The 13,660-nt window shown below is 38.9% G+C and overlaps 3 protein-coding genes across 3 annotated transcripts; 2 read left to right on the top strand and 1 right to left on the bottom strand.

The window, feature by feature from the left end:
* The first annotated feature begins 880 nt into the window (after positions 1 to 880).
* Positions 881 to 4,366, top strand: LOC111206187. Its single transcript, XM_048757295.1, has 6 exons — positions 881 to 1,082; positions 1,127 to 1,710; positions 1,909 to 2,364; positions 2,497 to 2,760; positions 2,831 to 3,406; positions 3,692 to 4,366. The coding sequence occupies exons 1-6, from the start codon at positions 881 to 883 to the stop codon at positions 4,364 to 4,366; spliced, it is 2,757 nt and encodes a 918-aa protein (XP_048613252.1).
* A 1,997-nt stretch (positions 4,367 to 6,363) lies between these two features.
* On the top strand, positions 6,364 to 6,855 carry LOC106417311 (uncharacterized protein At4g04775-like). The gene is made up of 2 exons (XM_013858135.1): positions 6,364 to 6,531; positions 6,601 to 6,855. The coding sequence occupies exons 1-2, from the start codon at positions 6,364 to 6,366 to the stop codon at positions 6,853 to 6,855; spliced, it is 423 nt and encodes a 140-aa protein (XP_013713589.1).
* Positions 6,856 to 8,637: 1,782 nt separating this feature from the next.
* LOC106417312 lies at positions 8,638 to 11,462 on the bottom strand. The gene is made up of 4 exons (XM_013858136.2): positions 10,988 to 11,462; positions 10,354 to 10,871; positions 9,262 to 10,134; positions 8,638 to 9,108 (listed from the first exon to the last, which is right to left on the bottom strand). Exons 1-4 carry the CDS (start codon positions 11,460 to 11,462, stop codon positions 8,638 to 8,640), a joined length of 2,337 nt encoding a protein of 778 aa, XP_013713590.2.
* Positions 11,463 to 13,660: the final 2,198 nt, after the last annotated feature.

Here is a 13,660-nt window from a genome sequence, read left to right as displayed (position 1 = left end):
GATTTATCCTACTTATGTTATTTTCGGATTAATATACCAATTTTGTTTTGTTTTGAGGAGAAAAAACATGCGAAAGCATAAAGAGAAAATGACTAGAATGTATAACAAAAGTTGGTTTATTACTACAGTGTTAAACATTTTTTTAAGATGACTAGAATGTTTAGACATCCATAGTAAATGATTCTAAAGGCTTTTGGTTAGTTTATTTTAATTGAAATTACTTTTAAACATATAATCCACATCAGTAATTAAAATTACACATCACCATCACAATAGAAACCAAAACGTCTCTTCTCCAACATAACTAAATCGAAGTTCTAAGAAAAAACTAACTAAGAACATCGTTTTGTCGTCTCGAAGAAGAACCGTCGAAGAAGGAACCGCGAGGATACTTCCACTCTCCGTCATCAACATTGTCTGTGTTAACTTCCTCTTCGTCGAAATAGCTCTCTGTCGTTGTACTCTGTTTTCTCTGTTATCATCGTGCCCGAAATCAGAATTCTGAACTCGTTTGTACGAAATTGTCTTCGCCGCCGTCTTCGCTGCATTCTTATCTCCGAGTTCGTCTTTTCTGGTAGGATATCGCGACGTTATATATTGTGTTTTGTTGAGTTTGTGGGTCAGTTATGTATTATATTTCATCTAATTTATATTTTTTTGCGACTGAGATAGGGTTGTGTTGCGGCTGTGATTTTGTTTTGTTGGAGGTTTCGTTGCGTCTGAGTTAGGGTTTTGCTGCGGCTGAGTTATGGTTATGTTATGGCTGAGTTATATTTGTGTCGTGAATAACCTAATGTTATGTTATGACTGTGTTACTCTTATGATGCGGCTGAGTTACTGTTTTGTTGTGGCTGATTTTATTGTTGGGTTATATGATCATATGGATGCTGCTGAAGTTAAATCAGGGGATTACCCACCAAGACTTTACCCTGAAGGGTCTTCTAACCTTGATGGTAATGTTATTAATCACAATTTCCATCCAGGGCATTTCCCCCATGTTAGAGAAACAATAGGACTTGATGTGTGGGAAGAACTGGTGAACTCTCCCATTGGAGTAGTTGCTAGGCTAGCGGAACGCGAAAGCATGTGGTCTGGTAGGACTGTGCACTATCTACTGTGTAAACAGCTGCGAGTTATAGAGAAGGAGATATCAGGTTTAGCTTGCTCGAGTTTGGTGAGATCACTAGGCTAAACACAGGTCCATTGCCAACAGAAAATTTTGAACCTGGTCAATACAACGAGTTTTGGGGGGAGTTGAAGGTGCCGCTTGGGATGAGACCAAAGTTAGATGAACTGAAGGCAGCATTAGCGTTCTGTCCGCTTTGGAGTTTTGAAAAGCGCAAGTGGTTGGGGCTGCTACTTCTTCAAGCCATGGGAGTCTATTTTTTGCATCACAATTCAAGGATACCCTTTCAAAATGCAATAAGGGTATTCGACGATGAAGCCATGAGGTCGTATCCATGGGGTCGGACTGCATACGAAGTTCTAATTGACTCTATTAAAACGTTGGCTCCAGATGGAGGTTCATACACAATAAGCGGCATGAAGGACGCGTTATTGATTTGGGCTTATGAATCCGTCACATGCTTCGGTGAGAGTTTTGGGAGAGTGATCAATAACGAAGACGTTCCGCTTTTGCGATGGGGTGGAAAGCGTACACGTGCAAGCTTTGATAAATTGTTGTGTGCCGAAATCGAAAAGCATGGCGAGGTAAGGTTTAACGCTGACTTAATTTATTTGATGGCTGAGTTCGGAGTTACTTAATGGCTGAGTTATGTGTTAAATTACGGCCGAATTATTTTAGTTGATGGTTGAGTTATGTGTTAAATCACGGCTGAATTATTTTAGTTGATGGCTGAGTTTTGTGTTAGTTTGGAGGCTGAGTTTTGTTATAACCTGGTGTTGCAGGTGCGTGTGAGGAGAATGGTTTTGAAGGACTCAATTGAAGAGATGTTTCCTATTTGGCCGGGTGAAGATGACAACCCACAACTCGTTAGGTTGATAACAGACATACATTCAGGTAGATTTGTGAAAGGTTTGTGGGAAGTGCAGGGGAATGTAAAGGGGAAGGGGAATGAGAAGAAGAGAATGAAGGGTGGAGTTTCGTCAGAAGCTGAGCCACCCACTAAGAAGCAGAAGAAAGTTAAGACACAGAATGAGTCTGAAGCTGATGCAGCGGGAAAGGGTTCTGGCGAGAAGGAAGGTAGTAAAGAGTTGGAGTTGGAGAACAAAGCGACTCTAACGACCATTGTGAGTACTCTGGATATTATTTCCAGAAAATTTGATCAGGTTGACTCACGGTTGGAAGCTTACGAGTTAGACCGGAACAGACCACTGATGGACCAAAAGACCATTGATGACAGGGTGAATGCTTTACTGGAGGAGCGTCTGAAAGATCTAGGGATTGGGAAAATTCCCGAAAACCATGATAACCCCTCTCCACCATTATCAGATAACTCTTTATCGATGGCATCACCGGTGGTTTGAACGCATCAGAAGTCTGTCAATAGTCCAGCGTTAGTAGCTGCGACTCCTGGTAAGGAGTTTGGACCGAAAAAGAATTTGGCCAAGGAGCTTGAAAAGGAATCAGGGGTGAAAAGGACTTTGGATGAGGAGTTTGGTAGTGTCGATAAAGCTACTGATATGCGGCCTCTTGATTTCGTAGTAGTTCTCCTGCAAAGGCTACTAAGGATGATAAGGCTACCAAAGATGATAAGGCTGCTAAGGATCCAGCCTATGGACGCGGCTGCAGGCGCAAGCGTATTGTTAAGTTAAGGGTGAGGATGCCGATGAGAAGAAAAAAGCAACGCAAGCAGATGTTGCATTTAAGAGGAAGGAGAAGGCTGAGACTAAGAAAAAAGCTACTGAGGATAAGAAAAAAGAGGCTGAAGCTAAGAAAAAAGAGGCTGAAGCTAAGAAAAAAGTGGTTGCGGCTAAGAAAAAAGAGGCTGAGTTAAAGAAGAAACAAGAGGCTGAGCTAAAGAAGCAAAAACAGGCTGGGTCAAAGTACAAAAAGGTGACTCCACCGCGTGACAGTGTAAAAAAATGCAAGGTACAACCTGATGTAGAGGACAGTTCATTGGCTGATATAACTGAAGAAGTTGTTGCAGAACAGAACGAATTCGCGCCGGAGTCTGATGTCGAGAATTCTGAAGTGGTTAGATCTGCCATAATTAAGGACTACCGGGAGAAAAATGTTCGGTTAACTCCAAAAGGGTTGTCAATGGCGGCAGTTTCTTCATCATTAGTTTTTCCGAACGTAGGACATGATGGAACGACGTGCATGAGGAAGAATGTTACTCCTTCATCAGCAATATATGACCCTCTAGCGCATGTTGATCCGGCGCTATTGGAGAAACTTATGCAACACATCAAGGCAATTACACCCAAACCACCAGAGCACCAGGTACAAAAGAAGTACTAACAGCTGATCATGAGAGTGACTTCTACAGCATACTCATCCATGAGAGACCGTGGCCGGAGAATGAGTATGGATGGGTGTTTGATAATGTAAGTCTTTATTACGGCTGAGTTATATATTATTTTATTTTATTACGGATGTGTTATCTAATTTTTATGGTTGAGTTATATATTCTTTTATTATATCACGGCTGAGTTATATATTCTTTTATTATATAACGGCTGAGTTATATATTTGTTTACGGCTGACTTGTTAATATTATTTATGTAGCATGTCGTGGTGTATATGAACGTCCTCATTAAAAGGTCCATGCGAGAGCCCACTCTATTCTGGTCCAAGCGGATTGCCTTCATTGACGTTTGGTGGCAAAGTTTTTCTATTCACGATTACGCTCAGTTCAAGATGAAACCCACAATGTTCATGTTCAAAGGCAATGGTTATGAAGATATGATAAATGGTAGGATTCCCGATCATTGTCGAACAAACTTGAAGTGGTATGAAGATATGGATCACTTGTACGGATGTCTTCAAACCGGCGGAAATCACTGGGTTGTGTATCACGTGAATCTGAAGAAGGAGAAGATTGATTGCTACGATCCAATCTTTGGAGAGGTAACACTCAAAAGTGAGCAGAGAATTCTGAATTCATTTAAACCGCTGACGCACATGATTCCTGCTATGTTGAGTGTACATATTCCTGCCAATATCCGACCCATTAGCAGGAAGAAGTTCTCATTCAGAAGGAGGAGCAAAAGATACACTCCACAAAACACTCAGGTTGGCGATTGTGGGGTGTATTCGTTGAAGTTTGTGGAGTGTTTAGCGCTTGGTGTTACGTTTGATGGGATAAACGATCAAAATATTCAAGGTTTACGGATGAAGATGGCAGCAGATATCCTCGCTGAAGGAGGAAATGTTGTGACGGACCAAATGATGGCTAAATGAACATGTGTTGTTATGAAGTACTTGACTTACGTTGTTGTTGTTTTATGATGAACTTATGTTGTTATTTTGTACTTGACTTATGTTGTTATTAAGTATTTGACTCAGTCTTATCGTTTTTATAACCCTGCCGTGTCGTATATACGTAACTCAGCCTAACCCCAAACATACCCTATAATCGTAACATGTTTATATAACTCAGCCGTATCGATTAGTATTAGTCAGCCGTTACGATATTATAACTAAGCCATACCTCAAACATACCCTATAATAAAAATAAATAAATGTTTATACTTTAAAATGTTAAATTGAAACTCCAATTATATATCTGAAGTGAATATATAATCAACTGAATGTGTCTTCTTTATTGAATCTATGAGTTTAGAATCAATCATGATCTTGAGGTATATGTTTGTCTTACAATTACTCATAAACTTAACTGATACATATAAGGTGTGAGCATAATTCAAAACTCATAAACTATTATTGTGTTATTTATCATGAATTTGTGTTTTTATAACTATTCTTGCACCATAAATCCAAATCTCAAACTTAAAAACCAAAAAAGCAAACCTAAACCCTAAATAAGCAACCTTAAACCCTAAACCCCATTTACTAAGTTAGCCGTAAATGTGGTCTGTAACTCAGCCGTAATGTGTAACTTCATCCTGACGTTTAGCGGGAAAAAAATAACTACTTTTTGGGAAATTTTAACTCGAGACGTTTGACGTTCTGTAGCTCTCTATATATTGTCTCCTCTCTTACACCTTTCTCTCTCTAAAAAAAACCTAAACAAAAACATTTTATCCTCATCAAAAGTTATGACGATTGTTTCTGGTTATTCGACGATGTTAGAGAACAGTGTCAATGCGATACTAAGCTCTGCAAATCGTGAAAACCTCCATCTTCTATGCCCTTGTCCGGGTGAATTACTTGACACAACCAGTACTATCTGGTTCAAATTTTTAAGTGATCTCTCTCTCGTCATCCCGTCGATTCTTGCAGAAGGCTGGGTTCATGATTGGCCGACATACCGCGCAATTCCCGATCATTTTAAGGAATGCTGGTTTCTTCAATTTGCTGTAAGAACAGTTTGTCCACTTAAAATGGCAGCATAGCGTTGCTGAGTTATTTTTCTTGTGTGTTCTCAATGGTTTTGTAATTTTCTTTTTAGTAGCGCAAAAACACATGGGATTGAAGGCATAATTCGACAGTTTGGACACATTTTAATCTTGTGGCCAGAACGCTATTTCGTTGCTAGATGCGCTATTTGAAGAGAACTTGGGCAATCGGAGGCGACAAGCCTCCGTGGATGTTAACAAGAGTCTAGTGTGATCTCGTCCACATGTTTGAAGAGTTTGGTCCTGACAATTTTGGTTTCTGAAAGTGATGTCTTGTCTATATTTTGAATCTGATAATTTCGGTTCCTGAATGTAAACATGTCGAATTCATATTTCTTGTATATTAAGTACTATAACCCAGTCATAATGTGTTTGTTTAATTCAGCCGTATCTTTATAATAACTCAGCCTCTACGTATAAAATAACTCAGGTGTGAATGTTAACTTAATGAAAACTTAAAGTTAACTCAGCAAAAACGTATAAGGTAACTCAGTTGTGAATGTTAGTTAACGATAAACCCAACCATAAGTGACCGAAACTCAGCCGTAAATAAATTAATCATAATTCTGTCATTGTAAAACGGCAAAACCCGGCTGTGAATGTTAATATAATACAATTCTAATGTGACGTTTCCACTTGCTTGATTCGACTGAGTTGTCGATTAATTATGGCGCGTGTGGAAAATACGGTTCAAACCTAATATCGAGGCTAATTATTAACAGTCTGTGACGCATGTGTCGAGGGATTTATAATATCGACACATTTAAAAATTATTTTAATTATGGCGCGTGTGGAAACAATGCAGTTTCATCATGTCGTCTTTCTCACCCTAATTCCATGTAATTCCATTTTGTTTCTGAAATTGTTTTGAGAATCAAAATGTCTTCTTCATCCTGCGTTTCAGGAAATTTTCACAGACGCCGTTTGAACGCGGAAAGAGGAACGCCGAAACAGTGTTGGTGTGGTGAACCCTGTTACATTTCTACATCTGGAACCACTACAAATCCAGGAAGATTGTACTATTGCCGCGGAAAAGGATATAATAAGGTTCGTTTTGGTTCTTATTTCGCATGTTCTGTAACGTTGTACTTAGATCTGGTTGTATTGTGAAAACAGAGATATTTATTCAAATGGGCGGATGAGTGTTTGGTTGAAGAGGTTGAGGATATTAAGTCACTGATAAGTGGCATGAACAAAGACATCTCGGAATTCAGACTTAGCGTTGCTCGGTTGGAGAAAGAGATTGAAGTAATGAAGACGACATCTGAGGGAAAAGGAGAAGAATGTATGAGTCAGGGTCGGTGTTTGAGGAATGTGTTTGTTTGTGGGGTTGGAATGTCGTTACTTTGCTACTACTACTACTTTGTTTAGTAATGTTTTGTAAGTCAGCCTATGTTTTATGTAACTCAGACTTAACGTATTAAAGTATCTCAGCCGTGAAGCAGACAAATGATAACATTGTTTACAAACTCAGCCGTGAAGCAAACAAATGATAACATTGTTTACAAACTCAGTCGTGAAGCAAACAAATGATGACATTGTTTAGAAACTCAGCCGTTATGTATAGAGTAACTCAGTTGTAAAGTGTAAAGTAACTCAGCCGTGCAGCCGTAATGTATAAAGTAACTTAGCCGTAAAGTGTAAAGTAACTCAGCTAACTCATCATTGTTTATACCACAACGAAGATTATCACTCACCCACTTTCATTATTAATGGGACGTTTCCACTTGCTTGATTGGACTGAGTTGTCGATTAATGGTGGCGCGTGTTTAAAATATCGAGGCTAATTATTACTTTAACTCAGCCAACGATTTGAGAATATCGAGGCTAATTATTACTCCCTCTGTTCGTTTGTAATTGACGTTTTACATGTCTGCACATAAACTAAGAAATCTGAACGTTTTGCAATGAACGTAAATGAACCTATTTTTTTTAATTGTTTAATGCACAATAAATCAGCCGTGATAAAACAATAATGCAGCCCTAATTGAACAATAAATCAGCCAAAAGAAACAATAACTAAGCCTTCATTACATTCATTTGAACTTAAAAAGAAAATAGCAAAGAACTTAAAAAGATAAGGTACCGATAGATTACATCATCACCACTTCCTTGTGTCCCTAATAACGCTTATCAGTTCAAAATCACGTAAAAACGTGCCAATCTATTTGATCCAGAAACAGCGCTCACACATGTTGTCATCCTTAGTCATATCAAGGTGCCACAAGAAGAGACATTGTCGCCACACATGTGTTGCACATTGGCATCTGTAGAACGACGGAACAAACTTTGAAATGAACAGCGCCCTATTTTGGCAGAACTCGTCAGAATGCCACAAACCCCATCCCCATTTCACAGATCACACTAGTTTCCCTATCCTTTGAACCCATTCTCTTGGAATACCATGAAAATACTGCCCATCACACAAAAAGATTGCTTGAGTAATTGCGTGTGTATACACAGCATGCTCATATCCTGCATCTACTGCACGCTTCATGAGAGAAAGGCCTTCTTCTTGAAGGTCGAATGTGAAGTAGAACTGTACACCACACCCTTTATATAAAGTGTGCTTGGATTTCCCTCAGCGTAGCAAGATTTCAACCACTGCGAAGGCATATTGAGTCCCTAGGGAACGGATAAAACATCGTAAAAATAGTATACACCATGCCGCTCTGCTAACGCTTTCATGGACTTGGACGATGCTTTGAGGCCATAGAGATCTTGGAAGGAGTTACGGGCCACACGTTCAACGACCAACGCCTGAATTTCTTCAGGCAATTCAAGAAGAGAGAAATATTCCATTTAGATAGAGAGAGAAATTGTGTAAAAAATAGAGAGTTGAACATATAATTGTTCGAGAAATGCCTTATTTATTCAGCCGTAATACAAATTCTTTCAATTAATCAGCCGTTTATTGACTTCGCGACGTTTCTTATTTTGGGCGGGAATTATAATAGTTGCGTTTGAAAACAGAAACCCAGCCGTAATGCAAATACATGAAAATCTCTAATCCAGCCGTAATATATATAAATGAAAACAAAAACCCAGCCGTAATTCAAATATATGAAAATCCCTAATCCAGCCGTAATATATATAAGTGAAAACAAAAACTCAGTCGTAATTCAAAAACATGAAAATCCCTACAACACTTGATTACATTGGACAAGTTTTTGCATTATGGCCACTTTGTCTACATCGAGAACATTTGTTTTCTTTCCTAGGACGTTTGTTTTGAAGTGCAACTTCTAAAGCAGATTTCATCCTATTTTTCTTAGGTCTTCCTGGTTGTTGACGAATATACGGGGGCAAGCACGGTTGGTTTGCCATGATTTCTGGAACAGGTTGCGCTGAGTCAGCCGGCATGATAGATTCAGCGTATGCGCTCACCAAATATTCACTGTTATAGTAAGGACTGCACAGGGATATACGACAAACATTGTTGTACTCTGCAGCTGCGATTGCGTGTACACATAGTAATTTCTCGCGTTCAAAACGCCGACATGTGCACTTTCGCTCTACCAAATTAACAACATTCAAAGACTCGCTAGAAGATCCATATTTAACTTCAGTGTGATGATCATCAATCCTTTGGACCGTCAATTCTCTGGCGGTAGTTACACGACCCTATTAACAAAAAAGAATAAATATGAAACGACCGAGTTATTACATATTACGGCTGATTTAAGAATTATAAAGGCTGACTTATGAATTTTATGAAACAGCTGACTTAAAAATTTTATGAATTTTAAGGACACTTTACTGTTACGACTGACTTACATGTAGTAGTTTCTCGACACCACGTGTAAGCGTCGTTGGCTGCGATCTGGCATCCTCTCTCTGTTCAGCAAGCCATCTGGTCATCATAACCTGTATCAATTCTAATATTCGAACAATGTTTAGACCTCTAGCATGCGACAATGCTCTGTTCATTGATTCCGCTATGTTTGTAGTCATCAAATTGTAACTCTCGCCCGTGAAATGAACTCGCGTCCACAGGCGGACATCAGCTCTTTGGAGGTAGCAGTGTAGTGCAGGATGAATCGCTTCAATCTCCTCGAAAATCGCAGTAAAGTCAGACATCCTAAAACATTTCGCCGCTTTCTTCACCAGACGGAATGCTTTTTTTCCTTTGTACCGTCCCAATATGTTCTTATATAAATGGTAGGTGCATATTCCTCGAGCAGCCAACGGATACACATTTCTAATTGCTTTCCCTATCGAGTTATGCATATCCGAGATTATCGCAAGACCCTCGTCGTCAGGAATCAGAAGTTTTAGTTGCGTAAAAAACCAATGCCACGAATCATCATTTTCTGTGTCAACCACTGCGAAGGCTATTGGAAAAATCTGGAAGTTACCGTCCTGAGCTAGTGTTATGTGTAGCGTCCCTTTATATTTACCATTGAGAAACTTACCGTCGACTACAACAACTTTGCGCATGAAAGGAAACCCATTAACGTTCGCACCAAAGGCAAGAAACACATACATGAAACTTCCAAGCTCATCGATTTGAAGACGCGTAACTGTACTTGGATTTGCCCTTCTTATCATGTATAAGTAAGAAGGCAAGCTTTCAAACCCACACTCAGGTGTTTCCTCATCGATTTCCCTTGTAAATTTCAGCGACCGGTGTGATTTCCAATAATCCATCTGTTCACATGAAAAAACGATCCTCATTACTCAGCCGCATCAAATAATTAAGACAGCCATAACGTACTGAATAACTCAACCCTATTTTACTATAACTCGGCCGCATCTAAATATATAGTAACCCAGCCGAATTGTATGATTATGTCAGCCTGTACATTTGATATTACTCAGCCGTGTCGTTAAAATAACTTAGCCACAACAAATTAATTACATTTATACCAAATGCTTAGTGATAGCTATTCCGACGCTCGTAGGGCGAACGGCCAGACCAACGTCGCCGACAGAGTTCTTGTACAACATACCTAAAATATCTGGTGTTGCTTGTCGAGATCGATTAGAACACTCTGTGCAGGAACATGTATGCTTCGAATCGTAAATACGAACATAAAACGCCTTGGATTCTCCTTGGGTTGAAGCACGAACTCTCCAGAGACATCCATCAACCCAACACTTAACAACGTATGATGTCGGGGTTGATGTTTCTACATCAAAATCAAATTTATACCTCACTGTAAGAAGTTTCAGTCGTCTCTCCAAATCGTCTTTACTATCGTATCGTTGACCTACCGCAATGTCTATCGACGACATCTCCAAACTTAGAACCTCCAGATTCCCTTTAGATCCGCTCATTGAGAAGTTCTGATATCTCTTCTTGGGAGGTAGCGTTGGTGAATCTTCGTCATATGTAGGAGACTCACCGTATGAGCTGAAGTTATCATCTTCAGATAAAGCACCGTCTAATCGTCGAACATATCAAATCGGCTTTCAAATTCATCATCTTCTTCGTTTTCTTCGTTTTCTTCGCCGATTTCATCTTCTCCGACTACGTCATGTTTTTTTCCTTCGACATTACTAGAGCAGTCATTCTCATTGTCCTCTTGTTCCTTCTCCAAACTGCAACCACCGTAACTCCCACTATAATTTTCGTCTCTGGATTCAACTACTAAAGCTTCTGCTTCTGCTTCTGAGCTAATGCTCAAAAATGTTTTACTCTTCTCTCTTGCTCTGTTCTCCGTAATCTCCACACAGAGACGTAGTTGTTCGATTTTCTTCAGGCTTAGAAAACCTTGCAATTGTCGAGTATTGGACACGTAAACTGGTGGAGTGTCGTGCGCCATCGTTTTCAATGCTTTATTCGAGAACATGTAGCTAAGTTGAATATGATCCTTCAAATCATTCAATCCGTAATCATCAAGAACAGACTTTGTGAAATCTTCATATGTTGTTTTCTCATCTAAATGAAGAACTTTACACCCTCTACTGTCGACGTTGAATACATATTTGTTTTTCTTAATCCAGTTACCGGAAACAATAATTACCGGATCCATAACCAACTGAGAAAGATGAGACGATAGATAACTAAGATGAAGAAGAACATGAACAGTATCATAAAGCAAGTTATAAATTTCGTTCGTTAGTGATGACATGGCAAGGAGTTTGTTAGCATGGCGGATTTTGAGTCTGTATCTTGGATTCTTTTACAAAACTCAGCCAAAAAGTTAACATCACCTCAGCCTTTAAGTAACAATAACTCGGCTATCACGTATTTAATTAACCCAGCCATGTCGTATTTAATAACACTCCAACAAAATATCTCAGTCATTATGAAATTAAAACTCAGCCGTAATTGAAGAGAACCCTTTTGCAAAAATCAGCCGTAATTAAAAGACAACAACCCAACCATGATGTAAAATATAAATCAGCCGTAATAATGTCACAGCAAAGAACATAAAAAGAGAAAAGATTCAGATAGAATACATCTTCACCACTCCCTTGTGTCCATAATCACGCTCATCGGTTCAAACTCACGGAAGAAGAGCCCCAACTCTTTGATCCAGAAACAGCGGTTACACATTTTGTCACTCTTACTGTTTTCAATGTACCACAAGACCTAATCTTGCTCCATAACAGGAACACATTGGTAACTATAGAATGAAGGAACAACGGTTGAAATGAACTCGTCCCTCTTTGCCAGAAACTCGTCACTGTGCGACAAACCCCATGCCCATTTTAGAGATCGAACTAGTTTCCCGGTCTTGACAACTAATTCCCTCGTAAAACGAGCAAAATACTCCTCAACACCCCAAAATATTTTTCTAGTCATTGCGTATGTATACACAGCACGCTCATATCCTTCATCCGCTGCAAGCTTCATGAAAGCAAGTCCTTCTTCCTGAAGGTTAAATGTGAAGAAAAACTGTACACCCTTCATATAAAGTGTGCTTGGATTTCTCTCTGCGTAGCAAGTTTTAAACAACTCAGGAGGCATATTGAGTCTCCTGGGAACGGATAACACATCGTAAAAATGGTTTATCCTGCTCCGCTCTGCTAACGCCTTCATCGTCTTGCACGATGCTCTTAGGCCATAGAGATCTGTGAAGGAGTTATCGGCCACACGTTCAACCACTAACGCCTGAATCTCTTCAGGCAATTCAAGTATCGAGAAATAATCCATTAATGTAACGTTCATATAACTAAGCAATGATATTTGACATAACTCAGCCATGTTGGTTAATATAACATCGACGCCTTCGTAGAGATCGAGACGGTAATACTTTATTATTTAACTCATAATATAACTCAGCCATTAATATTAACATAACTCAGCCGTTAATATTTTGGGTTTTATCATGGCCTATCGAGATTTAGGATTGATACTTTGGGACGGCTGAGTGTGGAAAATACGGTTCAAAACTAATATCGAGGCTTTTATAACATCGAGACGATACTTTAGTATTTAAAAACTGATTTAACATTCACGGTAATCCTTTTTTATAATATTAAACGCCTTATAATAATGGGACGTTTCGTCTTTCTTGATTTGACGGCTCAGAACTAATATCGAGGCCATTTATAACATGGAGACTATAATCACAAGGAGTTTAAAAAGTTAAATAAGGCAGAAATTAACGATAACTCAGTCATAATACGAAAATATTAAAATCCATACCTCAGCCGTTATACTAATCAAGAAAACCCAATATAATCGTAACATGTTTATATAACTCAGTCGTAATGTAAAACATTAAAACCCAAAACCCAGCCGTAATACAAAACATTAAAACCCAATTCTTTTCATCATCTCTCTTGCTCTGTCATTCCGATTCATTTCGTCATCCTTGTTCTCCGTAAACTGGTGGAGTGTCGTTCGTTGAATACATATCTGTTGTTGCGAATTCAATCTGTTGTTCTCAATTCATTCAATCTGTAATCATCGAGTACAAACTTTGCGAATTCTTCATGTTTTGTTTTCTCATTTAAATGCAGAACTCTACACTCTCTACTGTCGACGTTGAATACATATCTGTTTTTCTTGATCTAGTTACCATAAACAATAATTACCGGATCCATAAGATCTCAGAGAAAGATGAAGAATAAGATGAAGAAGATAGATATATAGATAGATAAAGAAGATGAAGAAAAAAGATGAACATACAGACAAACGTAGTTGTAAAGTAGTTCGTTAGCAATGACATGGCAAATCCGAGTTGATGACATGGCAGATGACATGGAAAATCGGTTAATC

The sequence above is a fragment of the Brassica napus genome, chromosome C5 (genome assembly GCF_020379485.1).
Source record: "Brassica napus cultivar Da-Ae chromosome C5, Da-Ae, whole genome shotgun sequence".
Taxonomy (NCBI): Eukaryota; Viridiplantae; Streptophyta; class Magnoliopsida; order Brassicales; family Brassicaceae; genus Brassica; species Brassica napus.
The sequence above is the reverse complement of the archived record's forward strand: the minus strand, read 5'-3'. Positions and strand labels throughout refer to the sequence as shown.